Genomic DNA, 27,106 nt, shown 5'->3' with positions numbered 1-27,106 from the left:
CCCCTCCCAGCCAGAGATGGAGTGTGTCCTGTCTTCTCGGAGGATGAAAGGAGGCCCCACCCCGACCACAGCCTGTGCTCAGGTGGGAGGGTGATGACAGAGGAAGGATGGATGAACGTGAGCACCAAAGAACCCGAACAGAATTCCTTTCTGGTCTCGCCCAGCCCCCTACAGAGAGCACGTACCGACCCCCCCCCAGATGACAGGTGGAGGGACGGCTTAGCCTTGTGTGGCCTTCAGTGGAGGGAGAGGAGGTGCCTCTGATTCACAGAGCAGATCTGAGCAGCCTGCCTGGGGTCCTCCTGACCCCCAAAGCCCCAAAGACTAGCTGACCCCTGGGCCAGAGACGCTCAGCAGGGAAGGGTCATGGCTGCGGCTCCACCCGGCTGGGGTCACGAGGATGACCCCAGTACCCTCCTTGGAGCAAAAGGAGAATTAGGGGAGAACTCGGTATTGACAAGTTTTCCTGCTTGCCTGGGCTTTCCGGGTGGGAAGTCAGGTTTTTGCGACAATAAAAGGGACTGACACGTTTCTGAGCGACTGCTGTGGGCCAGGCCCTGCCCCTGTTCTTTATTGTACCAGCTTATTCCATCCTCCCAGCACCCACGAGCATCCCCCTTTTTAAAGGTGACGGAACAGGGGCACTGAGAAGTTAAGTGACTGCCCCGGGATCACACAGTTCGGTGACAGAATCGGGAGTTGAGCCCAGAGTAACTTGAGAACTTGAGCTTGTTTAGAAGAAGGGCAGCAGCCACCTCTCTCCCTCTCTCCTGCTCTTTCCAAGGGGTTAGAGTTTCGCGAGGTGAGCTGCCACTCACACCCCTGGCCTGTGGCCCAGTGGCTCTCTGTTCACAGTCGGTCCTATTCTTTAAGGAATGGTTACACAGCCGCCTGCGCCCACATTTAGGGCCGAGCAACTGCTTGGTCTTCAGTGGTTCTCAGCTCAGGCTGACGTTACCCTATCAGTTCCTCCCAGCTCTCCTGAATCTCGGGAGGCCCTGGCCCAGCTCTGATGACCCAGCCTAAGGAGAGACACATGCATGCCGCAGCACCTCTGAGGACAGTGCGGTGGTGAAGAAGGAAGCTGGTGCTGGATCCTCCCCCGGATCCAGCTCCCAGCCTGGAGCGCCAGTGCCCGAGCCAGGATGGGCACCCACGGCCGTTCATTAGCATCAGCCCTGGCATGTTGATCCCCTTCTTGGAGAAGAGAGCGCCGTCCTCCTGACAGCCGCCTTGACAGGTGGCCTCCACCTCGCACGTGTCAGAGCAGAGCCACCTACAGGGCTCCAAAAACAGCAAGGTGTCTGGGGTCAGCATCAGGGCCGGTCCAGAGCTCAGGGGGTTAGGTGGCTCCCCAGGAAGCAGGCCCACCCGGGCGAGGCATGCTGCAGGGCTGGCTTGTGGGGAGGGCCCGGGGCCGCTGGCACGGGCCCTGGGTCTCCACTGGGAGGAGTCCGTCAGCTTCGCCGTTGGCTGTTAATCACAGCTTCACATATATGTGTGCTCCGGGGCCCTCAGGGATTAAGGATGAGGGATCTGGCCTTAGTGGACATGTGTCCCCCTCTTCCGTGACAGCTGTGTTCCTTCCAGTGCCTGCAGAGGACACAGCAGGGGTCAGGGCCGGGCACGGGCCACTGGGCAGAGCCCTCCTGTGTTCCAGAGAAGCTCTGTTCCAGCTCGAACTCCCACCAGAATGTCCCTCTGACTCGATGACCCAGGACCACAGGCCACTTGCCCAGCGCCACCCAGCAGTGCCTTCCCTCTGTAGGGCAGGTCGCCCTGGTGGGCACGGCCCAGGGAACTGATAGCCTATTTTCCCTTTAGCTTTTAAAGACTGGCCCAGTATCACGCCTCGGGCCTAGGTTTCAAGTGTCTTGTGTAATTCAGGGCCGGTGACCGAGGGTTACAGTGAGGAGACCTGGGCCGAGGTTGGGGGCAGGGGGCAGAGAGCTTTCTGATTCCCAGCAGGTCAGGTGCTTCCCTCACCGCCACGGAGCACACGGTCGCAGTAAACCCACGTTGCCCCATCAAAATATAATGCGAGCCAACCGGGGACTTTTCAATTGTGTGGCAGTCACATCTGAACATTTAATTAATTTTAATAATATGCTTATCCAACCTAAGATATCAAAAATACCTTTTCAACATGGAACGAATATGAGAAAATGATGAATGAGCTAGGTTACCTTCGCTTTTCACGCTGAGTCTCTGAAATCCGATGTGTGTTTTAGGCTTCAGCAAGGCTCGTTTTGGGCCGGCCGCATTCAGGCACTCTGGAGGCTCACGTGGCTCATGGCTGCCCTGGTGGACAGCACAGCTGCACGTGCTTCTCCTTCAGGGCTCGAGGGTTTTACTGCCACCTGCTAGGAGAGCCCTCAGAGGCACTCAGCATGCCCAGAGGTAGCCCATGCATAATTGCAAAGCCAGTCTTGGAGAAGGAGTGGAATGGTAAAACCATCATGAGGGATCCCGTGTCCCATTATCACAGTGTCAGCGTGACAGCCTAATGTGGGGCGCGGGGCAGGGGGCTCCTGGGAGAGCTCTGCCCTGCCCTCCTCCAGGCAGGGAGAGTCTTGGCCCGAGCTCCCCAACTCCCGTGATGCTCAGGCAGGTGGCCCGGCTCATGCCAGCCCCACACCGACCCCAGAATTCTGTAAGGAAGGCGGAGCTCTGCATAGCCTCACCGCCACTCCAAGTGCTTGGGAGAGCCCCACCACAGCCCAGAGGCCAAGGCAGAGGCCCGGAAGGAACTCTCCCCTCTCCAGCGCCAGCACAACCCACCCAGGGCTGGGTTCCAGTGCACGAAGGCTGGAACTGGCTGCTGACCACTCTGATCTCTGCCTTAACCCACAGCCCCAAGACAGGCATACTGGGGCCACTGGTTGGACTCCCAGAGCCCTGGACCCAGACCTCAGACCCCTGCCCATCTCCACTTGGCCCCAAGAACAAGTCAGCTCCGACTCCTGTGAGGTCTGGGCCAGTTCACCTCTTTATGCAGCCGAGGCCCCAGGGTGCAGGGGGTCCGGGAGAGCAAAGGGAGGAACCAGGAGAGGCTGAAGCAGTCCAGATTCGCGGTCGTCTGTCTTTTCACTCTCGTCCCCTTATAAGTCTGGACCACCTTTACCCTTTGGCAGGAGTTCAGAGGGTGTCGGCTCAGCGGCCCAACTCTACAGAGGAGAGAGGCTCTGAGGTCAGACAGACAGACAGCCATGAGGCAAGACAGCTCCCAGCTGGGGCTCCTCATTTGACTCCAGCTCACAAAGAAGGGGGGGAGGAGCAGGGGGCCTCCGTGGACAGCGGTGCTTCTCCTCCGACCGCGCAAGGGAACTCATGCATGACTCATTAAATGTCCTGAGAATGCATCTTGACATAAAATACGACCTTGACCTCCATCCTTGAGGCTGCTGACGCCCCCAGGACAGAAAGCGAGTACTGACATGACCCCACTGACCTGCCACCATCCTGATACTGTCACCCCGGACGTGCCTGTGCTGGAGGGCCGTTCCTGGTGTAAATTTTCCTTTTAACCTGACCTCCTCAGAAAAGGAGGGGGAAAGATGTCTCCTCTAAGCAGTGCCCTCAGGGCTCAGGATTTGTACCGAGATTAGGACTTGCCTCCCCTCCTGTCTCCCTCCCTCCCAAGGCAGCGCACGTGGGGAGAGCGGAGGGCAGCTCCAGGTGTATCGATATGCTGGGCGGAAGCGGTGAAGTCCCGGGGCCCCGACCCCCTGTCGCCACCCTCATCGGGCTGCTCCTTCCCTCCTGCGCCGCGAGGGGGACAGCAGCCAGGTTCTTCCAAGTTGGCTCTGGCGCCCGGTTCCCCTGTGACCCCCGGGTCTTCTTCCCTGGGCTTGGACGTCCCGAGACAGGGATCTCCCCATCTGCCCCCCTGCCCCTCCGCAGCTCATGTGGCTGTTAGGCAGTTCTTTCCGTGGTAGTAATTTGTGTCCTGTAAGTTCCACCCGGTGGCCCCCTGGACTGGGTTTTACTGCCTGCAGGACCGTAACTGCTGACTCAGAGCGCCATCCCCAGATGCCCAGAATAGTATCTGCACAGTGGGCTCTCAGTACATCCTTGCTGAATGAACGAATGAACGAATGGTCCCGGTGAGCCCCTTGAGCCACACAAAACAAGCACAGTTGTTCTTACGTGGGCTGTTACCGCAGATATTAAAAAAGAGGTCTCCTGATCCCCCACGTCACCTGGCAGCTGCATCTTCCGAGGCCGTCAGCCACTCCTCGTGTGACATGTGTCAGGCCCTCCCCCCCCCCCCCACAGCATCGTCCCCAGCAGCTCGCTGCACCTCCTCACCCCTTGGAGCATGACTCCTGTGCAGGATGCGGGTGGATGCAGGGGGATGCGGACTGCTACCCTGTCCGTCACGTGGGCCCCCGTGAGGCTCAGAGAGAAGCCCAGCCCGCCCTGCCCTCGGGGAACTGTGAGGCCTGCTCACCCAGACGTCAGGACCGCTCGCGCCCTGTCCCCCTCTCCCAAGCGGCCACCCCTGCCTCCCACACGGCCGCGACCAGGTGGCGCGAGCTGCCAGTGGCCACGCCCGAGCCCTGGGCATCCTGTGTGCACTGAGAGCCCTGCTCTCCGCCGAACTTCCTGGCTGCGTCTGTCGCTCACAACCTGTCATCCTCATTTCATCTTGATTTATTATCAGACCTAATGAGTTTTTGGAGCAGCTATCTCCCAGGGACGGGACGATCAATCTTAGGAGATGGCTGTTGAACTCTGCTTCCCCGGCAATGCGTGGAGGGCAGGGCCGGGAGCAGAGGACTGTCGTCCAGAGGGTAGGGCTGGGCGGCCCTGGTGCCAGGACCCCTCCCTCAAGGTCAGAGCTGCCCGTCAGGGCTGGCCAGACAGCTCGCCTTGAAGTCAGCGAGCCAGTTTCTGCCTGCGTTTCTTACAGCCTCTTGGAGATGTAGGGCTGAGGAGATGAGCAGAGAAGCATCGGCTCAGCCAGCATCCCAGCTGCAGGCAGCAGCGATGAGCTCGTGTCCCAACAGCCAACTTCTCCCTGCCTCCTCCACGCCCACCAGACCCAGGGCCCCGCGGCCAAGCAACAGACAGGATTTCCCCACTTGCCTCTTCGCCAGTCCGCGCTGGCCTCGGCCTGGGCCAGGAGTAGCGCCGGGTCACCGGGGGACACTCCACTAGCGGCACGACAGGACCGAGCTCTTGTCTTACAGCAGCTGCCCCCTTTGCCCCGACCCTGGTGGCCCCCCTCTGCTGGCAGAGGCGTCAGCTGCAGCCTCGTGAACAGCTAATCGGCAGCCGGCCCACCTGCTCAGCTCTGCTTCGTAACCCTTTCCGGCCCAGGACAGACTGCCTGGCACAGGGGGGACTCCGCCGCCACCCCGTCCACCATCTCCCCTGGGTGCTGCCCTCACACCCTGCCCCAGTGCACTTCCTGGGTGCGGTTCTCTGGCCCGCACACCCCTCCTGCACCCACCCTGAGAAACGTGACGAGCCAGACTGCCGGGGTCCTGAGCGTCCCCGAGGAAACAAGGAGGCCCTCACGGGGTGTCCTGTCCCGGGCCCGAGAGGGTTCAGCCCGAGGCAGCTCCTCTGGGAGGGACTGGGTCACCGCTTGCCCCTTGACTGACCACAGCTGGCGGGATTTGTGACGCCCTTCCGTCGTGGGGCCCTCGGAATCAGGAGCGGCAGGGCCAGAGTGGGACGAGAGCATCAGAAACAAATCATCGTCTTTATCGGCAGTTTCCACAGGCCTGTTCCCTGGCTCCCCTCCCCCGATCCTGTCTGTCAGCAGCTCTGACGAAAAGTGACAGATGACATTTCTGTTGAGCCCACTTCCAAGTGTCATTGTGGGAAAACATTGGTCTGGCTTCCCGTGAATCCTGGAAGAAAGGCCTCTTCCTTCCAGGGAGCGGGGAGGGTATGACGTGGCCCGAGGGGACAGTGGGGAGACCCCCAGCCTCCCACCCGGGAGGAGCCCTGAGCTTCCCATGGGCTGGCAGGCAGTCTCTTCAGCCACTGTTCCTTCACGTTCGCCTGCGTCACTCCCCGAGAAATGTCAGGTGTCATCGTGGGCTTTACCTGAGCGATGGGGGCCCGGGCTGGAGGGGCTGTCAGGTCCGGTCTGAACAGAGACAGCAGCGGTTTCTGGACGCCAACACTGGAGACAGGGACACCGGTGGTCCCTGCGTGTGCCGAGTGGCTAAGGGTGGCAGTTCTGGGAGATCTGGATAACAGATGCAAGAAGCCAGAGACTCAGAGAGAGGCTGCTGGATCTGGAAGTATGTCTGTCTGCTGGGAGCAGCGGCTGGGAAGCCCGGCTCTGGGTATGAGACCCACAGGAGGGCCGCTGTAAGAGGTGCAGCCGGCCTGGAGCTCTGTTTGCTCTGAACAGATAGATCGTGGGTCCCCTACCGCTTCTGCAGCAAAGCCAGGTCAGAGTTACTCCCTGTACTTCTGTGCCTCCTACCTGTGCCACCAGGCCCAGGAGAACAGAGCCACATGGCCTTGGCCTCCAGCCTTGGCCTCAGCTCCCACGATCCTTGAGCTTTGGTGCCGTTTCTTCCCTCGAGTGAGCCCAGGTACCTTCCTTCCCGGTGTTGGCCCCTGGGTGCCTGCCTCCGCTCGGGGCTGCCCGCACTCTTCACTGCCGCCCCTTAGCTGTCCCTGGCAGATGCCCTGGCCCAGGAGGACACCTCCTCCCAAGTGCTCCGTGCCTCCGCCCCTGCTCCTCAGACACACATTCTTGAAACCAAAGGAGAGTCAGGAAGCTGGCAGGAAGCCCCCCAACCCCCAGACCCCTGGGGCCGGTCAGGGAGCCGGGAAGCGCCTGGCCAGGAGCCTGCGCTCCTCTGAGAAGACAGCGGGGGGCTCCGCTGCCGATCTCCCCGCGCAGCCCCCGTCATGCCCGGCCCTCACCCCCAGACACCTTCCCTCACCTGCTGGCGTGGGGCGTGCACGGCATGTCCCCGACAGCAGCGGCCACTGCTGACCTGCCCCAGAGTGTGACCCTCACGGCCACAGGAATTTAACCCTTAGAACCCATCCACAGACTCTAGCGGAACCCGCAGGTTCTCTCTCATGGGGCTCGGGTCCCTCGGCAGGTGCCCCGAGACCAGAGGCTGTCCCAGGTAGGGCTGCCCCTCCTTCCCTGACTCACTCCCCTCCTGTTTCCAGCTTTCGCCATCATGATCGTGCTGGCCCTGGTGCGCATCGGGCATGGGCGTGGGGAGGGGCGCCCGCCGCTGGCCGACTTCTCCGGCGTCCAGAACCTGTTCGGCGTGTGCATCTACTCCTTCATGAGCCAGCACTCCCTGCCGTCCCTCATCACCCCCATCTCCTCCAAGCGCCACCTCACACGCCTGGTCTTCCTGGACTACGTGCTGATCCTGGCTTTCTACGGCCTCCTCTCCTTCACCGCCATCTTCTGCTTCCGCGGTGACAGCCTCCTGGACATGTACACCCTCAACTTTGCGCGCTGCGACGTCGTGAGCCTGGCCGCCGTGCGCTTCTTCCTGGGCCTCTTCCCCGTCTTCACCATCAGCACCAACTTCCCCATCATCGCCGTGACCCTGCGCAACAACTGGAAGACGCTTTTCCACCGAGAGGGAGGCACATACCCCTGGGTGGTGGACCACGTGGTGTTCCCCACCATCACCCTGCTGCCCCCTGTGCTGGTGGCCTTCTGCACACACGACCTGGAGTCCCTGGTGGGCATCACGGGGGCCTACGCGGGCACGGGCATCCAGTACGTCATCCCCGCCTTCCTGGTGTACCTCTGCCGCAAGGACACCCAGCTGGCCTTTGGCTACGGGACCGTCAACAAGCACGGGTCCCCTTTCCGCCGCACCTTCTGGGTGGGCTTTGTGCTGCTCTGGGCTTTCTCCTGCTTCTTCTTTGTCACCGCCAACATCGTCCTCAGCGAGACTAAGCTCTGATGGCAGGACAAGTCTGGTGACTAGAGGGGTGGGGCCCCCCCGCCCTCCCTGCTGGCAGAGCCAAGGGCTAGTTGCCTCCCAGGTGTCCGTGGGGCAGGCAAGGCCCGGGCTCTTGGAGGGTACCCTCCACGCCTCCAGCTGGGGGGCTCCCCCACCCAGGATTCCGCACAGTCTGCACCTCGCCTCACTTGCCGGGATCACCCTCCTCCAGGTCCTCGTGCTGGGGCTGCCCCCAGCCAGCCGAGTCCCACAACCGGGCACACGGCTGCCCCTAGATTCTAGGACTGGTTATTGGGATCGAGCCCTCTGCTTTCACACACTCCACCACCAGGGCGGGCTCTTCCCCCAGAAGGGTGGAGACGCAGTGCTGGCACTGCCACTATGCCAGACACGTGTCCCCCCCACCCCTTACCCCACTCTCCCAATCCCTCCCGCATCCTTGTCTGGGAAATCTCCATTAGGGCAACCCCAGGCCCTACCCCTCCTCTCCACTGGGCCTGGCAGGGCTCACCTTCCCACCAGGCCTGGAGGTGCCGAGTGCCTCTCCTAGGGGAGTGCCTGGCCAGCTGACAACAAGGACCATAAGTGCTACTTGGCACCAGGGTCCCCAGACCAGAGCTGGGAGGGTCCTGCTGTGGGCGCCAGCTCCTGTCCTGGGCTTCGGAGCCCATGATGACTCCGGAGCAGCGGGTGGGAGCAGCCTTTCCGCACGGGCACAGCAGCCCACGCACAGGGTTTAAAGCCCAGAGCTCTCGACCCCTGAAAGGGCGCCTCAGGCTTCCTGCGGGGGGGAGCAGCGTACAAGGGCCACCAGAGGGGAGCTACCCCCAGCTGTCACCACAGTGGCCTGGGAGCACCCCGGGCATGGAGCCCGTGGTTCCCACCCTGTGAGAGAGGTCGGGCCTGCCCCCCCCCCAGCACATGGAGCAGAAGCTCTTACCTTACAGAAAAAAACCCTTAGAACCCATACACAGACTCTAGCAAAACCCTAACTATCTACATTTCAGTCTGAATAAAGCGCAGCTGTGGGAGTGCCCGGCCCTGCCCCTGCTCCAACACTAACGGTGGCTCCCTTTGGAGCCGAGCTGTGCGGGCTCAGCATCCACGCTCTCCATGTCCCTTGGGCGCTGTGGGGTGAGACGGGGCCCCGGCCACCATTCCCATGGAAGGAGAGCCAGGTTCCTGGGCACGTCACCAGCTCCACGTGCTCCCCTCCCCCCCAACAATCATGCATGCACCTGCTGGGCCAGCCTTCCTCGGAGACACATGGGACCCTAAAGAACTCTGCATTTTCAACGTGCCTTCTCCTGCGTCAGGGCCTGGGGGCTCCTCCTGACCCCCCCTCGTGTGGCCCCGGCCCTGGGCCTAAGCCCACTTGTCCTGGAGCCCACAGCAGCTGGGCCAGGAGCAGCCTCTGGGGTGGGGTCTCGGCCCTTCCCCCTCCCTCCGCTGATTTCAGTGCCTTGCTCCTCTCTCCAGGGAACCCCTTGCAGCCTCCCCCCCTGCATCTCACCGTCATCGAACTTTGGACAGAGCGAGGACGCCAGGTCTCCTGGGGCCCACGGTGGTCTCAGGGCAGGGGGACATGGGATTTGCAAGAACACGGGGAGTCCGCAGGCAGCCCCAGCCCTCCCCTATGGCCCCCTGGCAGCCCCGGCCTGTGAGAGTCCCGTGTCATAATCGGCTACGACCTGCTGTCTCTCTTTTGCCGCACATCTTCAGTTCTCACAGCTCATCCGGCGTATTGTTATTTTTCCATCCTCGTGAAAGAAGGACGCCTCTGCCCCATTTGCCATCGTGGCTGCTTCCCAGGAGGCCTTGCGGGGTGGGCGGGGCCGGGGGCCTCCACGAGGCCCCGCCCCCCGTGGCACGGACCCCGCCGGAAGCTGCCGGGCTGTTTGCTGAAAATTAAAACATCTGTACTTACCCTTCTCCAATTACATTCCCTCTTGCTTAAGGACAAAGCAAATTAAATCATCCCACCGCCTCAGGTTCCAATCCAAATTCTGGACGCAAATTTACTAGCATGGTAAAGCCAGTTTGATTTATGGGGCAGTCTGGAGCCACAGCAGTGGAGCCGGATGGCTGCATTCCCCTCCACCTCCGAGCTGGGCAACCACAGTCCTGGAAGGAATTGGCCGGAGGTGACCGCGTCACTGGGTTCCTTTGCTCCTTGGTGTTTGCCTGCTGTCTGTCGTGCTAGAGGTCAGATGGGGTCAGCTTCCTCTCTACTGCTGATGGCCTGGGGGAGGGGGCGCGGGGACCCTGACAGCTAGACGTTCCCAGGTGAGGCTTGCTCACCTTGCCCATGCAGCACATTCGCCTGTGAGTTTTTACATCAGCTTGCGGAGGTGGGCCAGTTGGGTCATGGTTTCTGTTCTACCGATGGGCCCTGTGGTCTGTGGTGGGGAAGCCAGAAGAGGATGCCAGCCCAACCTGGCCCAGGTACAAGTGTCGCTGTGGAGGAGAACATAAACTCAGCAGGCTCCACCCGACGCCATTCACCCGCACTGACCCAGACTGGCCCCGAGGGCAGGGCAGGTCAAGGTGGGAGGCAGCCTTCTCTGTCTCGTTCCCTGCCGAGGCACTGGAGCCTCGTGCCATCGCACCAGCGGCTCCTGGCTGTTCCCTCACCTGAGGCCAGAGAGATGACTGCGGGCTTATGGATGGGACAGATGGCGGGTGACAGGCCGGGAGGCACTGCCGAGTGGTGGGAGGTGGGCAGCGGGCACCTCGCCAGGCCCTCAGACACACACCTGTTCCCGCCAGATGGGGGCCAGGAGCGGCCTCAGCAATGGGAAGAGGCTAAAGTCAGAGTCGGGGGAGGGCAGGGGCTGCCCCTACCTCATGGGGAACCAGCCCAGGGGAAGAGCCTGGTGTGTGTGTGACACTGAGCCGGCGAAGGCTGAGGCCATGCCTGTCTAGGGACCGGATCCCTGATCAGGGCTGACACCCGGCTCTTGCGCAACCAGGATCCAGAGCTGCAGGAGGGAGCTTCACAATCCCTTCTCCCCAGGGCCTGGGGCTCATGGTGTCGATTGGAGAACGGGGAAAGTGACATCTACTAGTGCCTGGTGTATGCGGGCACAGTGCTGGGCACTTTCCACGTGGACCTTGGTGGCATAACTCGTGGGTTAAGAGCGTAGACCGAGAAGTCAGACTTGCCACTTGCAGGCAGCAAAGCCTGTGCTCTCTCCTCCTGTCCTTTGTAACATGGGGAGGATAGTACCTGCATCACTGACCTGTATGGGGCTAAAGTCCTGAGTACCTGACACAGAAGTGTTCAATAAAGCTCTTAGGTACTGATGCCCAGCTCCCTTGTCCCTTGCCAGCCATACTGCACGTGTACCACATACCTCTAGACTCGTTGAAGACCCCTGGTGTGGGTCCTCAGGCACCTAACCGGTTTCATAGCCTTCTGATGAGCAAAGTGGCTTCTTCTTAGCAACTGCCTGCCACAATTCAGAAGCGGGAAATGGACTTGAATTCTTTAGGGCTTTGGGGAGGGGGTGGTCTCTGGTTCCCCAACACCCCCAGGAAACTGAAGGACAGCCTTCCCCCGTCACAGAGCCAGACTCAGGCCAGGCTGGGGAGTTTTGGAGCCAAGACTGAAGCTCAAGTATCGTAAGTGAGGGCATCGTGCCCCCTCCCCACACACGGGCCCCAGGAAAGAGGTGGTGTGGACCATGAACTCAGTAAAGACAGAGGAAGAAACACAGCGATGGCAGCAGCAGGAGGGAACGGGGAAAGATAGTAGGAATTTCTACTGCTGAGATGTGACCAAAGGCCTCTCCCTGTGTCCCACAAACAAAAAAACCAGCATTTGGGTGCCTGGTGTCTGGGTTCAGCTGGCTGTGCTACACTGTCACAGCCTCGTGTGTGATGACTGAACCTCTGTGGCTTCAGTCTCCCACACAGCCACCAGCTCCCTCCTCCCCCGCCAGGCTTTCTGTCCTCCCCTTGATAATGCAGGACCCTTCCTCGGTCCTCCCGCAGAGGGGCAGGAGGCATCCTTCCTGCCCCCACTCCCCATGGGACTCGCGTCTCCTCAGAATACATTCTTAGAGAAGGAGCAAGGCGGCCAGGAGCCCGGCCCCAGGAGCAGGATTGGCCCCTCCTCAGAGCCAGTCAGCAGCAGGCTCAGCTCCACATGTGGTTCTTAATATTATCTTTCCAGTTCTTGGTTATTAATGATCTTGGAGAGTGAGCAGAGAGCAGCCTGGCCCTCGCAACTCCTCCAGGCGTCACCTGCTGCAGTCTTCCACCCAGCGCTGCGCTCAGACCCTGACCCAGGGAGCTCAGGTCCAGGGGCTGGTGGCTAGCGGTTAACCCTCTCACCTCCAGTGGCTGCAACCAAGGTCAAGCTCCCTTCCGCGGCACTGGCCTCTAGCACCCCCCTTAGACTCACACTCACAACCTGTTTTTGAGCCCCCCGCCCCCACCGATCCTGGACCTGGATCCGTGAAAATCCATGGGGCAGAGAATGTGAAATTGACTATAATGGGCTGGGGGGGCACACATTCTTGCAGTTGTCAGGCCCTCCACCCAGAAACGGAAGGGTACTGGTAATTTCCGCCACTCTACCATTTCAGCGGCTCTCACCCCTAAAACCAAACAAAAAAACTTCCAGTTTTCATGGCTCCAGCCCCAGCACTAGAATATTTGGAGACTGGAGAGGGGACCTAGCCTGCTGGGAGCCAGCAAGGAGCCATGTGGGTAAGGGCACTGGGCTGTGGCCACATGTGGTACTGGCATCCAGCACTGCCCTCCCCAGCCCCCTCCCTACTACATGGAGTTAAGTTTCTGCCCTGCTTCACCCAAATTGCCAGGGACAACAAGGCCTTGGGCTTCACAGGCTCACAGTTAGAAAAGGCTCTAACGGTATCAATTATGCTCACCGTGTTTGCGGAATGGATGGAAGGAGGGCTGGCTTGCTTTAGTCATTGTGGGGCTAAATGTAACCACAGAGGTGAAAGCATTGAAAATGGTAAGCAAGAGCCATCTTTTTAGATGGTTCACAGCCAGTGACATGTGACAGAGGAAGGAGGTGGGGCTGAGAGCCACAGAGGGAGGACAGAGAACTGAGATGTGGGACAGATTCTCTGACCTGGAGGTCTTTCCCTCCCAAGGCTGAGCCGTGCCTGACCCCGGAAGCCACCCATGCCAGGCTTCCAGAGCCAGCAGGCAGTCCGAGCCCTGCACAGCCACCGCGGGGCGAACACAGCTGGCCAGGGCCCAGGAGAGCCCAGCAGGTTCCCCACAACAGACCTCCCTCTGCTGTTTCCACCATAACATTGTCAGGCTCCCATGGGGGCCCCTGGCGGGGCAGAACCCCCAGAGCCCCTAGCATGAGCCCTTCTTTTCAAGGAGATTGACGGATGAGCTCCATCCATCACCACCAGAGCCCCCGTGCTGAGCACATTTGTCTCATTTGGCACCAGGGCGGGCGGGAGCTGGCACTGAATACCAAGTGGCTTCTGCTGCCTGGAGCCCTCTCTCAGCCTTACCTCCCAGATACTCCACAAAGGGAGCTGCCCACCTGCTCTAGGCAGACACCCCATCGGGGATACTCCCATGATGCTCCCGTTGCCTACCAGCTCTGGTGTGCCCCCTCCAGGGATGCAGAATTAGGCAGCCAGGACCAGTGGGTTGTACAAGGTTTGTTTAATGTCCCAGCACTCTGAGGAGAAGAAACTCCAGCCAGCTGGAGCCAGGAGCAGGACCACCCTGCCCCAACACTGAGCTCCAGCCTCCATGCTCCCACACCAAGCCCCCAGAAGCCATGACCAGGGACTGGCTCACAGCAGGGCAGGGAGACCCCACTGCTCCCTGTGACTCCAGGCCAGGTGGGAAGGGATCTGCGTAAGAAGATAGCAAAAGCCCAGCCCACACCAGGACCTGAGGCTGCTGAGGTCGCTGAGCTGACCGTGGAAGACATCATCTGTCACTGGGTTCCCATGGCCAGGATTTCATGGCAGAAGCCAGAAAAGCCAGAGCCCACCTACCCCCCAACGCTGCAGTGCCAGGCGGAGAGTCCAGCTGAGCAGAACAGCTGACACGTCACACTTCCGATTCCAAGCTGGAGATCCGCCTCCATGTGCACGGTCGGGGGAAGCCGTGCATCCCACAGGCCACCCTACTGACCTCTTCCAGCCCCCCAATGTCCCTGTATTCTGTGCTCAGCCCCAGGGTCCTGCCCCTGTGCCCCGGAGGCCCCCAAGCCCCAGGAAGCCAGGGGCCGTGGCTGACACAGGGTGGGAGGTGAGGGCAGACAGCCCCCCAGCAAAGCGGCAGGTGGGCATGGGCGTGGAGGCAGGCGTGCTGTCCGTGCGGCCAGGGGGGGGCCCCTGCCCACAGCCCCTCCTGGCAGGCCTCCCGGTAGGACGGCAGCCGCATCGACTGCGCCTGCGTCCAGCGCCCGCAGGCCGGGCGGGCACACCGGGAGGTCTCCGAGCTGGGCCGGGCGAAGGCCTCGGTCACCGAGCTGGGCAGGGAAGCGTGGCGCGGGCGCGAACCTCGGGCCCAGGCCGCGCGCAGGAGAGCCTCCCGCCGGGCCAGCTGCTCCGGCCCAAGCAGCGGCAGGTCCTCGGGCTCGGGGGTCTCCGGGAAGAGCGGAAGGAAGGGGCACCCTGACCGGTCGGCCCGAGGGAAGGAGCTGTAGTGACAGCGCTCGGGCGACTGAGGGCGCTCCGGGAGCGCGCGCCGCTCGGAGGCCGAGAGGTGCCGCCCGCCGCGCCCGGCCAGCGACGGCCACCGCGCCTCCCAGGCCGGCCGGCCAGGCACCTGGGAGACGTCGGGTAGGGAGGACCTGGGCGTCGGGGGTCGGCCCGGGGGCTGCGGGGCCCTACGCCCCAGCGCGGTGCGGCCCCCGCCCGGCGGCCCGCAGCCCGTGGGGCTCGGCTCGGGGGTGGGCGGCCGCGGACTGGGGCAGGCGGGCGGCGGGGGCGCACGGCGGCCGCCGCCCCAGCTCTCGATGGTGCGCGTGGCGCGGTCCAGGGAGCTGCTCACGCCCGCCGTGGTCACGATGTCGCGCGCCGCCTGCAGCATCTTGAGCACGCTGACCTGGGCCGAGCCGGCGGTGAGGTCCGGGCTGGGCGGCCGCGCGGGGCTGGCCAGGCTCTGCACCCCGCTAAAGCAGCTGTAGATGCCCTGGGCGGGAGGCAGGGGACCGACACGGCGTGAGCGGCGCCCTCCCTTCCGGGACCGCCCCACGCCCCACGCCCCACGCCCCACGCCCCACGCCCAGGTGGGAAGCATCAGCCCAGGTGTCTCTAAGTCCCAGGAAGTAACTAACATTTGTTAAGCTCCTACTGTGTGCCGCTGGGAGCGCTTACAGTGGAGCTCTCCGAGGCACCAAGAGGGTAACTCCTTCTCCTAAAGTCACACAGCTTGTAAACGGCCGAACCCCGATCAGCCCGGCTCCAAAGTCCTGCCCTGCCTGCTGGAAAAGGGCTCTGCTTCTCACCTGCTGTGTGATGCTGGCAGGCCATGCCACCTCTCCAGACCTCAGTTTTTACATCTGTAAATGGGGCCATGGCCAGCTCTGACTTAGCTGGGTTGCTGCCCCTGAAGCTGGGGCCTGTCTAGGGTGGAGTGGGCACCCACCCTGCTGAAGGCCAGCAGGAAGTCCAGCCGGGACGCGTTGGGCACCGAGTGGCGCAGCTTCCGGTAGACCAGATGCTCCCAGGCGAAGACCAGCAGGGCCAGCCCCATGGCCACGAGCAGCATGTAGAAGACGCCGGCCATGTTATCGATGTCCAGCTTGCTGCTCATCACCTCGTTCTTCTCGTTCTGGCAGATCCCCGAGAGCCACACCGTCTCCAGCTTCTGGGTCTCCCCTGGTGGGGGCGAGGCACACCTGGCTCAGGAAGGACCCTTCCGGTGCTCACCCAAGCCTGGAGTGAGGAGGGGTCTGGGGCCAGGGTACCACCCCCCCGTAGGACCACACGGGGATCCAGCCCGGCAGGGGAGGATGGGGGAGGGGGTGTCAATGAGCAGGAAGGAAGGAGAGCAGAGTGGGAGCTGGGGGGGGATGCCAGCCTCTGACATGCCCACCTCCCACAAGCCCACACTCCACATGCCCAGCAAAGGCTTGTCGACTGCATAAATTTTATCATTCATTTATTCATCAAACACTTCTTGATCACCTACACGCCAGGCATGGAGCTGGGCACACTGAGACAAAAGGCCTAGGCCCCCAAGGAGGCTGCAGGCACCTTCATGGTTATCACTCGCATTATTCTATGGCACTGATGGAAAACCAGACAGTTATTTATCTAATAGGGTTGGGACTCTAAATTCAAAGCTCTCTCTGGGTGTTGGGGCAGCCCAGCCGGACCGCTCACACATGTGAGCCCCCAGGGTACCAAGGCAAACCTGGGTTCTGGCTCTGGGATTAGGCAGGCTGTTGGCACTACCCCAGGTCATCTCAAGATGGCAATGGAGGGGAGGGGTCTTGGGGGAAAGTAAAGGAGTTCAGATGCCCCCAACCTCCACCGTGTGGCCTGAGCTCCTTCCTGTCTTCCCATCCTGCAAGGGCTCCCCAGCTATTTCCTGCTCCCTTCCGGCAAACCAATCCCTCCCCACGTCTCCATCCAGCTGCTCCTAATACCCGCCACCCAGCCACTGCACCCATCTCTCACCCCCAGAGACCTCTCTCCGTGCCCGCGGGCCCTGGGCACTCACAGGACAGTGGTGGAGATGTTGACCAGCCATCGGGCAGCTGTCCCGACCACGGGCTCTGTGGCCTACCTGGGACCCACCCCAGCCCCCATCAGCGGCTGCACCCACCGTCCCCCAGGAACTGCAGGAGCGCCAGGTCTATGGCCCGCTTCCAGTGGGAGTCCTTCTGCATGGCGATGCCATAGCCAGTGGTGGCAAAGACCTTGCCAGAGCCAATGGTGACCAGCTTGCAGCCCTCGTCCTTGCCCGCCATGTAGTTGAGGACAGCAGCATCATAGATGAAGGCATCCAGCTTCCTGGGGACAGGCTGAGCCCTCAGGCCAGGGATCAAGTGGGGTTCAGGGCACCAAACCTGGGGCCTGACAGGGGTCTGGGCCACGTGGGCCCACTGACCACCACCAAGGAGGGATGGATGGGCAGAGCCTTCTCTAGTTCTCTGGGGTCCTGGTGCAGAGAAGCCCCCTCCCACAGCTTCAGAACCCCACCTACCCTCCTCCTCAGAGAGGCCAGGGGACACTCTGCTCCCAGAGGACACACCCTCTCTGCCCTCCAGGCCCCTAAAGATCCTAAAAAGGTGACAACCAACACCTGAGGGCACGGCTGAACCTTGGTCAATACCACAGCTGCGTCTCTGGGCTCTGGTGGGTGTCCTCAAGCTTCACTCTGCCCCAAGACCTCCTCACCCCTTCCCCGGGGCTCCTACATGGCAACCCAGTCTCACCGTCCCACCTTGGGTCTCTCGGGGAGACACGTGGGTAGAGACAGTCAGGGGGTGGGTGCAGGACTGCGGACCCACCCCATCTTGAGGCTGCTAAGCGCGTCCTCCACTGAGCGCTGGTTGAACTTGACCATGTGGGTGTGCATTTCGCGGTAGTTGCTACGGATGTTCCGCTCCGTGCTGCCGTTGGGCACGGTGCCAAAGCGGAAGGGCGGGTACTGATCCTGAGGCCGCTGGAACTGCGCGCAGAGGGCAGCCGCCATTCATAACCCCTCCTCCGACCCTCCAGCCGACCCCGGCCCCGACCCCATCCCCCTAGTCTGGACTTGAATAGCGAGCGCAGCATGGTCTTAGAGACTGTCCAGCCCACGCCTGCGTTTTACAAATGGGGAAACTGAGGCCGGGACAGGGAGAGACTTACTCAAGGCCACTTAGTCAGTGGACCTGAGCCGTCTCTCCCTGTCCCCGTCCCCAGCCCCCTCCTCCCCAGGCTCCCCTGCTTCTGCCTGCTCCCGCCTCCAGTTCAAATTCCACTGATTCCAACTGTCCTGTGTCCCACCCAAGGCCTGCCCCTGGCTGCGGCATCCCCCCCACCCTCCAGCAGCACCCTCTGGGGCTCCAGAACCTTCTTGTCACTGAGGCCAGACACAGTGTCGATGTACTGCTCCTGAATCATGAAGGCGGCCAGGTTGGCGGTGTAGCTGGCGAGGAAGATGACAGCGAAGAAAGCCCAGACCAGGACCATGATCTTGCTGGTGGTGCCCCGGGGGTTCTCGATGGGCACCGAGTTGTTGAAGACCAGTGCCCAGAGAAGCCACACAGACTTGCCGATGGTGAAGGACGGGCCCCCAGACTCTGGGGGTGAAAGGGGGGACACTGGTGCTCCTCTTGCCCGGCACAGAGGGGGTCAGGTTCAGCCCACCCAACTCCACGGCTCCCGTCTCTGCTCTGTCCTGGGTGGAGACCCCATCCCTGGCTGTCCCCACCCCAGGGCACGTCAACTCACCTTGCTTCTCTCTCTCTCTCATGTATCTGATTGGCCCCCTGCATATTGTCGGAAGGCCAGGGACCTCCCCCACGGGGCATTCTCTGAAGGGCCCCTCTGGCCCTGAACCCACCCCTCCTGGAAGTGCCAGCCCTGCCCCTGCTCCCAGGCCCAGGTGGGAGCTGACTCTTGCCGCTGGTGAGGTTCTGGTTGTAGCTGACGGGGCTGAAGTACTCGAACATGAAGACGGTTATGGCCACCACGGTGAGGCACATGACGAACATCATTACCCACACGGCAGGGCTGTAGGGCTCTGGGGACAGAGGCAGGAGGTTCAGAGGAGGCGGCGCTGTGTCTCCCCCCACAGCTCAGGCGTTCTGGGTGCGGACAGGTGGGTCCATGTGGTCATATCAGCCCCGTGGACTGAGCTCCGGGGTCTCTGACTCTCAGAGCAGTGGAGCCCCAGGAGAGACACCATCCCCCAGGGAGGTCAGGCTCCCCAGCATTCTTGGTCTCTCTCCTCCATCTGCCCTGGGCCAGGGTCCCATCATCCATCACCCACCCCAGGAAACCTCCCTTTGATTCCACATCTCCCCTGGCTCTCATTCTCCCTCTTCCCCCCACTTCCTTTCACAAAAGAGAGCCAGCACCCCATGCCCTTTCCCTTTCCCCTCCCATCCCCCCGCCCCTGCCTGCAACCTCTTCCACCCCTCAGCCCCTGAGGGTGGCCCCTCAAAGCCACGGGAGCAATCTCAGGGAATTCCCTCTGCTTTCCTCCTCTCCTTCCTCGCCGCCAGCACCGCTGCCCAGGCTCCTGGGTCTAGAACTCCACCCCCACACACATACCCCGGGCCCAGCATGGGTGAGCTGCTTGGAATCAGAGCTCTGAAGCCAAGCCTTACCCCTCATCCTACTGACACAGAAACCGAGGCCTGAGGGGCTGGGGAGACCGACCTGAGGTTTCTGACAAAATCACTTCAGTCTCCCTGAGTGAGAAGTCGTTACTGCCCAAATCATTTGCTCCTTTGATACAACGCCCATCCTACGAAGTGGAGTTTGTTGCCTTCCCTGTGGCTGAGGAACCCTGCTCAGAGAGGTTCAGTGACTTGCCCAAGGTCACACAGCAGGAAGAGGCAGACCTGGCATTCCCTCTTCTGCTCCTGGTCGAGAGGCTCACCTGTCCTCAGGGCTCTTTGAACCATTCCACACTGCAAGTCCCACTTGAACTTCTGACTGGGCGCTCTGGGAAGGCCAGGACTATGGCCGGATCCCAGCACCTGGCACGGGACCCGGCACAAGGGAGCTGCCCAAGAAATGCTGAATTTCTAATCAAGTCAGAAACTAGCCCGGCTTCCCGTGCTCTGGGTTGGCTCTTCCAACCCCCCGTGAATCTTCTCCCTTTGTCCCAACGGCCCAGCCCAGGAGTTCCCTGGCGGTCCAGTGGTTAGGACTCTGCGCTTTCACCGCTGAGGGTGCGGGTTCAATCCCTGCTCAGGGAACTAAGATCCCGCAAGCCATGAGGCCAAAAAATGAAACAAAAAGCAATGTCGCAGCCCACAAGGCACCTCCGGAAGGCAGCCTGCCTCGCTGGTTTTCCTGTCCTTCACAATGGCGCCACGTTTTACCCCGCTCTCCCCATCCCCCGCCCTTACCGAGCACCCAGGCTCAGGACTGAACCTGGACGTCACCTCTTCCCTCTCCGTTCTACCCACCTATTATAGCTCAGGCCTCTGGCTAACCTCCAAGGACCCAAGGCTGCAGTGCTGCCCTCCGAGGGTGCACCCCAAGCTCCCCATCTCCACCCATGCTCCACACGTCCACCTCATGGGCCCCTCTGCACTATCCCTGCCCACCCCGAGCCGCACCCAGGAAGGCCGAGGGGGAGACGGTGCCGTTGCTGCGAGCCACCATCACGCTGATGCCCGTCTCCACGAAGGGCACAGAGAAGTCCACGATCTCGGAGCGCTCCTCATTGATGGTGAGGGAGCCAATGGCCATGTCTGCCCGCTTGTAGTACACCTGGGGGTCAGGCCCGGATCAGAAGAGGGGCTCCCGCAGGCTGGAGGACTCCCCCACTCCTCTCCCAGCCCCACATCCAGCACCCACCAGCTGAGTCAGTTGTTCCCACTTGGGTCCTCAGAGCTCCACTTTCAGTACTGACCCCAGGGGTCATCATTGGTGCCAGCACAGTGCCCCTGCCAGTTCAGAGACCCTTAGGAGTTGGGCCTGGGTCCCACCCTGACTGATCCCCAGAACAGGAGGAAACACCTAAGGAACATCCGGGGGTGGCTGACGGATGGATGGGGCCCAGGGCAGCAGGCGGGCAGGTGGGCGGGCTCAGGTGGCCGGGGGGCAGGCCTACCTCCCCGATCATGCCGTTCCACACGCCGCGCACCCTCTTGCCATGCTTGCCATTGGTCACCAGGTACAGGTCGTAGGAGAACTTGACCACCTTGGCCAGCTTCTTGAGGATGTCGATGCAGAAGCCCTTACAGCAAAGCTTGGTGTAGGGGGCCGTGTCACCACTGCTGCCACCAAGAGACCAGCAGGGGTCAGAGCCAGCAGCTCCTCCCAGCCTGGCTGGTGGACGCCCACCCCTATACCCAAGCATAAGGCACATACAACGCCCGCCATCGCACGGCGGCACACGGCTCACACCGGGCCTCCCGGGTGTTCTCGCGGACCTGAAGGTGTGGTTGCCATGCCGGCGGCAGGGCACAGTGTTGGGCACGCAGCTGCCTGTGCCGGGGTCGGGGCTCTCCACGATGACAAAGGGTCGCTCTTCCAGCGTGGCCACCGTCAGGTGCCGGCTGTCCACCACGGGCTGCAGGGAGGCACTGTAGCGAGGCCACACCGGGTACTTCATGTGGAGGACACCATGGTCCCAGCGCCCCACCTGCAAAGGATGACCGGCCTCAGCCCGGGACCTTCAGCCCCACTAAGCCCATGCTATAGGTGGGGCCTCTGGGCAAGGCCTGCCAGGACCAAGAATCCTCCCACCACACCTAAGGACACTCAGGGCAGGATGAAGCAGGGCCTGGGGCAGGAGCATCTGGAGAACAGGAGAGCCGGGGCAAGGGGCTGGCCAAGGAGAGGGCTCCCTGCAGCCTCCCCGGCTTCTGGTCCCCCACTTTCCAGTCCAGCCTCCACACTGCTGCTGGCTCACGGCCTCTTCCTAAAGCCCAGACCTGAGCCTGTCACACCGCACTCATTCCCCCAAGCTTTACATAAAGTCCTTAGCCCAGCACTCAAGACCCTTCACGGGTTCAATTTATCTCCATCACCCTACCCTTCTTCCCCAGTCCCCACACCTCCAAACGCATCTCTTAAAAATGCTCCAGGGGGGGCTTCCCTGGTGGCGCAGTGGTTAAGATTCCGCCTGCCGATGCAGGGGACACGGGTTCATGCCCCGGTCCGGGAAGATCCCACATGCCGCGGAGCGGCTGGGCCCATGAGCCATGGCCGCTGAGCCTGCGTGTCTGGAGCCTGTGCTCCGCAACGGGAGAGGCCACAGCAGTGAGAGGTCCGGGTATCGCAAAAAAAAAAAAAAATGCTCCAGGGGAATTCCCTGGCAGTCCAGTGGTTAAGACTCGGCACTTTCACTGCCATGGGCCCTGGTTCAATCCCTGGTCAGGGAACTAAGATCCCACAAGCTGCGTGGCATGGCAAAAACCAAAACCAAACCGAAACAAAACTCTAAACCCTCCTTCCCCTCAGTCTATACCAGGCTACTATCCCTTCCCGTTGGGCTCCTACTCAACCATCCATAGCCCAGCCCAAATGTCCCAACTTCTGTGAAGCCTTCTGCAGTTTCCTCCTTTGAAGGCAGAACTAATTTCTGCCCCTCCTCTCTATTCCCACAGTGCTTTGCAAACATTGTTTCTTAAGCACTGACCGCCCCAAATTCTATTTGTTTACGTGTCCGTCTAGCCAACACAGGAGTGTGTAATAAGAGTGCTTGATAAGTTCTATAGTGAAGGGTGTTGTGGGAGCCCGGAGCAGGGCTGCCTCAGACCCCCGGGAGACCTGGAAGGCTTCTCAGTGGAAATGTTTCAGCTGAGACCTGAAGGATGAGGGGCTGGATGAGGGACAGAAAGGACTCTCTGCTCAGCTGTGGGACAAGAGCGGGGGGATACAATGAGAGGATACCGAGGGCCCCTGGGCTCACCCCCTTCTCACCATCTCCCAGAGGCGGTGCCGGTTGAGGGCGATCACCACCATGGTGGGCTGGACCAGGTACCCACCAGGGCTGAAGGAGAAGTCCCGGCCCTCCCAGGTGACATTCAGTAGGTGCCTGCGAGGGGGGAGAAGCCAGGGTCCTCTTAGCCCTGACCAGGACCAGATGTGCCCTCCCCCACCTTCTGCCTCATCACCGCCACCAACAGGTAGCATTTGTGTAATTATTGTTCTGTTTCCCTGTGTTGACCCTCGAGATCCTCACCACACCCTCACACCCTGCTCTTTTCTCAGGTGAAGAAACAATGGCCCAGAGAGGTGAGGTCACTTGGCCGCAGGCACACACCTAGTGGGAGGTGTGACCAGTGAGCCCAAACTCACGGCCACTCGTGGCCATCCTATGTATGCCCTGGGCAGGTGCCCACCTGTAGAAGGCCTTCCGGGCAGGGCTGACAGGCCCAGGGTGGCCGCGGCACTCCCCAGCCGGGGCGGGCAGGGTGCCGTGCTGGCGCCGGTAGCCGTGGGCGCCGAGGGCCAGGATGGCCACGCCGTCGCGTACTTTCTGGCGCAGGCTGAGGCGCCAGCTCTCGGTGACGACGCTGATGAGGCCCACGGGGAAGGCGGCGGGGGGCGCGTCGGTGCTGCCCAGCGCCAGGTTGGGCACCAGCCACACGTGCCCGGGCCCCACCAGGCCGGCCTGGGCCGCCTCGGCGAAGAGCACCTCGGCCTCCTCGCGCGAGCAGTAGGCCACCAGCACCGGGGCGTCGAGCTGGCGCAGCAGGCGCTGGGTGTGGGCGCGCGTCCCGCCGGGGCCCAGCTCCAGCGTCAGCACGTCCAGCAGCCGCCAGCCCACGTAGTTGGCGTCGGCGACGGCGCGCACGCTCTCGAGGAAGAGCGTGTGGCCCGGGTGCAGGCTGGTGATCACGGCGAACGCGCTCCAGTCGTACTCCTCCAGCACCTTGAACAGCACCTGCAGCTGCTGCTCCAGGGACACGCCCAGCTGCAGGAAGGCGGAGCCCGGCTCCTAGGGGGAGGGGCGGGGCCTGAGCGGGGGGTGGGGCGAGCCGAGTCCCGCCCCGCCCCAACTTCCACTCCCTCCGTCAACCCCCACACACCCTTGCGTCGGAAGGTGCTGGGTGTCCCGGGAGCCCTAGTCTCGCGATAACCTCCTTCCCGCGCGCCCGCCCGCCCCGCACGTGGTTCCCAGCCCCTGCCGCCCATTAGAATGCCCTGGAGAGATTTTTTAAATATTCGTGCCTGACCAAGGCTGGACCGCAAACCAACAGCAGCGTCAGCTGGGAGCTTGTAGGAAATGCAGATTCTCGGGCGCAGTGCTCACCTGCTGGATCAGAATCCCTGAGGATGGCGCCCGGGAATCTGTATTTCAACAGGCTCTTTAGGTGACTCTTGAGCCCGCTAGTCCAGACCAACTGAATGGGAATCTTAGACATGGTACACTGGGTGTCTGTATTTTTCTAAAGCACTGTGTGGGTGGAGAACCACCGTGCTGAGAGCTAATGTCAGGCCCACGGGTAACTGGGAAAGCACCATCCTCTATGCAGCCCTGGGGATGAGAATGTTCTTCCCCTCTACTGCCTCTGCCACCACAAACGCCCAGGACACTGCAAGATCGAGCCTGGGCTAGCGCAAGCCTCTCCTAGCTGTGGGTTCCCTGCTGCCACTGCAGCCCCTCCAAGATTTCACCACACTGCGACTGTCCCAATCTTTTAAAAAAGCAACTCCGAGAAAACGCTACAGGACAAGTAACCCAGTTCCTTCAACAAACAAATTTGCAAGGAAAAAAGAGAGATGGAGGAGGAGCCTTGAGAGGGAAGACTCCGAAGTCATCCCAACCAATCGCTGGGTGGGAACCTAATCTGGCTCCTGATTCAAGGCAACAGACATAAAAATAAACATTTATGAGACAACGCGGAAGATTTGAACACTGCCTGGATTCTTTATGATGTTAAGGAATTTTTATTATTTTTTAGATGTGATGATATATGGTGGTTTTATTATTTTGTAAAGTCCTATCATCTAGAGATGTGTATTGAAGTATTTATGGATGGAATAAATATTGCGTCTGGGCCTTGCTTCAAAATAAAACAGAAGAGGAGAAGTGGGTGGCGGTAAGGCTGAGGCACGGTTGGCCTGGGGTGGATAGGGGATACATGGGGTCATTATACTCTTCTACTTTTATGTATGCTCAAAATTCCCCATAGGGCTTCCCTGGTGGCGCAGTGGTTGAGAGTCCGCCTGCCGATGCAGGGGATGCGGGTTCGTGCCCCGGTCCGGGAAGATCCCACACGCCGCGGAGCGGCTGGGCCCGTGAGCCATGGCTGCTGAGCCTGCGCGTCTGGAGCCTGCGCTACGCAGCGGGAGAGGCCACGACAGTGAGAGGCCCGTGTACAGCAAAAAACAAAACAAAACAAAACAAATTCCCCATAATAAAAATATAATCATAAAAGAAAGGCAAATCAGATCAGTCTCCCCTCAACACCTTCTTCAGCTCCTCACTTACTTAGAGTAAAACCCAAGTGTCCTCCCGTGTGGTTGGGACCTCGCCTCCCTCTCCAGGCTCCTCTCTGTTCCTCAGAAACTCTGTGCTGCTTCTCACCTCTGGGTGTTCACACCACCTGCTCCCTCCGCCTGGAACACTCTCCCCCAGTCCACCCCCCACACACACCTTGTCAACCCCCCTCATCCTCCAGGTCTCGGCTTAGGTGTCATTTCTTAGGAGACCTTCTCTGACCAATCCCAGACCCAGAAGAGGTCCCACTGGACTCCCTCGGGGCATCCTGTGTTTTTCCTTCAGGACTAGGATCCCAGCTGTGATTGCTGGTGAATGTGTGTTTAGCGCTTTCTCCCCACAGGACAGCAAGGGCATGACCTGCCCTTGGATGTTCTCCGCTGCAGGCCAGCTACATCAGATCCCACACCCAGCCTGGCCCTGCACCTCTGGGTCTGGAGCCTGACCACGGAAGGCCAGAAAAACAGGGAGAGGGTGGGCGAGGGCTGCCCCAGCACCAGAGGCGGGTTCGGTACCTGCCCATCCCTCATCCAGACACAAGTGTGAAAGCAGCTCAGAAAGTTTATCTTCTAGAACATAAAGCATCATTCCCACAGCCTTCTCCTCCCTCACCCATGCCTCCCTCCGCCCTCACCCCCTTGCTGGGCCCACCCAATCCCAGTTTCCCAGGACCTAAGTGTCTCCCTGGCCCAGACTCAGCCCCTCTCCCCCAGCCCCAGCCTGGCTCCAGGCTCATGGGATGTAGGGACATGACTTTGAATGGGCACCTTGGGGGTGAGGACCACAGCAGAGCCCCCACTGATGCTGAGGATAGGCACGTGGGTCTGGAAGGAGATGAAGTCGAGGATCTGGGCCACGGCCTCAGTGTCCACGTTGTCCTCAAAGACGATGCCGTGGACTCGGGCAGTGCCCAGGAGCCCGCAGATCTGGGTGAGAAGACTGCTGGGGTTGGTGTTGTTGACACCCACGGTGAGTGGCTGGATCTCCAGGGGCAGGTCCAGGAAGCTCTGGGGGGTGAGGCGGATACGGGCCTGGGCCTCCAGTGGCCCTGAGCTGCCAAACACCACGGCCACCGTCACAGCCTGCTCGCCCTGCCCCAGGCCCAGCCCTGCCCAGGCACCGAGGAGTGAGGTGAGTAGCAGGACCGGCCCCAGGGCCCCACCCATGTCCACTGGAGGGTCCTGCGGAGAGACCACGATAGGCACAGGGAGGGGGACAGAGGCACGGAGAGAAAAGATGAATGACAGAGAGGAGGCAAAGGCCAGAGTCAGAGGGACACACACCCAGAGGATGAAAGAGAAGAGGGAGAAACCTCCCTCCACAAAGAGAGGCAGAGAGAGGGGGAGACAGACAGACACAGACAGACAAAGAGAAAGAGACAGAGAAGTTAGCTGAGCGTCCAAGCGCAGCCCAGAGGGCAGGACCCGGGAAGAACGTGACCAGAATAGGTGCTCACTACTTCCATTCTACTGTTGAACATCAGGCTTGGCTAGAAAGGCCAGACCTTTGGAAACTCATCCATCTGGGTTCTGCCCCAGGAAGGTTCACAGCAAATGCTAATCTGGTGGGACTTCCCTGGCGGCGCAGTGCTTGGGAGTATGCCTGCCAATGCAGGGGACACAGGTTCAAGCCCTGGTCAGGGAAGATCCCACATGCCGCGGAGCAACTAAGCCCGTGCACCACAACTACTGAGCCTGCGCTCTAGAGCCTGTGAGCCACAACTTCTGAGCCCACGTGCCACAACTACTGAAGCCCATGCGCCTAGAGCCTGTGCTCCGCAACAAGAGAAGTCACCGCAATGAGAAGCCCGCGCACTGCAACAAAGAGTAGCCCCCGCTCGCCACAACTAGAGAAAGCCCGGGCGCAGCAACGAAGACCCAACTCAGCCAAAAATAAATAAATAAATTTATTTTTTTAAAAAAATGCTAACCTGGTACCAAGTGCATGGATATGAGTCAGAGAGACCTGAGTTCAAGTCCCAGTTCTGCCACTTACTAACTGTGTGATCTTGGGGAAGTTGCTTAGTCTCTCTGAGCCATGATTTCTTGCCTGCAGTAATCACAGGACCTACTTCACAGCAGTGGGAGGGCTACCCA

The 27,106-nt window shown here is 61.0% G+C and overlaps 2 protein-coding genes across 4 annotated transcripts in view; one reads left to right on the top strand and one right to left on the bottom strand.

The window, feature by feature from the left end:
• The window catches only part of TMEM104 (transmembrane protein 104), a 57,921-nt gene extending 48,004 nt beyond the window's left edge, over window positions 1–9,917 (top strand). For both annotated transcript variants that reach the window (XM_032616839.1, XM_032616838.1), the window contains exon 10: window positions 7,159–9,917. In XM_032616839.1, coding sequence (XP_032472730.1) covers window positions 7,159–7,919 — 761 coding nt within the window. In that variant the 3' untranslated portion in view covers window positions 7,920–9,917. The remainder of the gene's footprint in view (window positions 1–7,158) is intronic.
• A 3,667-nt stretch (window positions 9,918–13,584) lies between these two features.
• Window positions 13,585–26,423, bottom strand: GRIN2C (glutamate ionotropic receptor NMDA type subunit 2C). 2 transcript variants are annotated; one of them, XM_032617790.1, is made up of 12 exons: window positions 25,778–26,423; window positions 22,906–23,504; window positions 22,484–22,598; window positions 20,989–21,200; window positions 20,667–20,829; window positions 20,170–20,323; window positions 18,492–18,617; window positions 17,945–18,174; window positions 17,398–17,558; window positions 16,710–16,897; window positions 15,525–15,757; window positions 13,585–15,068 (listed from the first exon to the last, which is right to left on the bottom strand). In XM_032617790.1, the coding sequence occupies exons 1-12, from the start codon at window positions 26,174–26,176 to the stop codon at window positions 13,980–13,982; spliced, it is 3,669 nt and encodes a 1,222-aa protein (XP_032473681.1). In that variant the 5' UTR covers window positions 26,177–26,423; the 3' UTR covers window positions 13,585–13,979. The 2 variants fall into 2 exon arrangements, 1 of the variants encoding a protein (XP_032473681.1); XR_004347688.1 differs by having other exon boundaries at window positions 14,982–15,068; window positions 15,385–15,757; window positions 25,778–26,291.
• Between the last annotated feature and the right edge of the window lie 683 nt (window positions 26,424–27,106).

The sequence above is a fragment of the Phocoena sinus genome, chromosome 20 (genome assembly GCF_008692025.1).
Source record: "Phocoena sinus isolate mPhoSin1 chromosome 20, mPhoSin1.pri, whole genome shotgun sequence".
Classification (NCBI taxonomy): Eukaryota; Metazoa; Chordata; class Mammalia; order Artiodactyla; family Phocoenidae; genus Phocoena; species Phocoena sinus.
Note: the sequence above shows the minus strand (reverse complement) of the source record. Positions and strands in the feature narration are given on the sequence as shown.

Bases quoted from the DNA above. Each gene is read 5' to 3' on its own strand.
- GRIN2C (XM_032617790.1), bottom strand. From the start codon at position 26,176: ATGGGTGGGGCCCTGGGGCCGGTCCTGCTACTCACCTCACTCCTCGGT. The intron at 21,201-22,483 runs GTGAGAAGGGGG...CATCCTTTGCAG, and splicing joins GGCACCGCCTCTGGGAGATG to GTGGGGCGCTGGGACCATGG. The intron at 18,175-18,491 runs GTCAGCTCCCAC...TTTCACCCCCAG, and splicing joins GAACCTCACCAGCGGCAAGA to AGTCTGGGGGCCCGTCCTTC.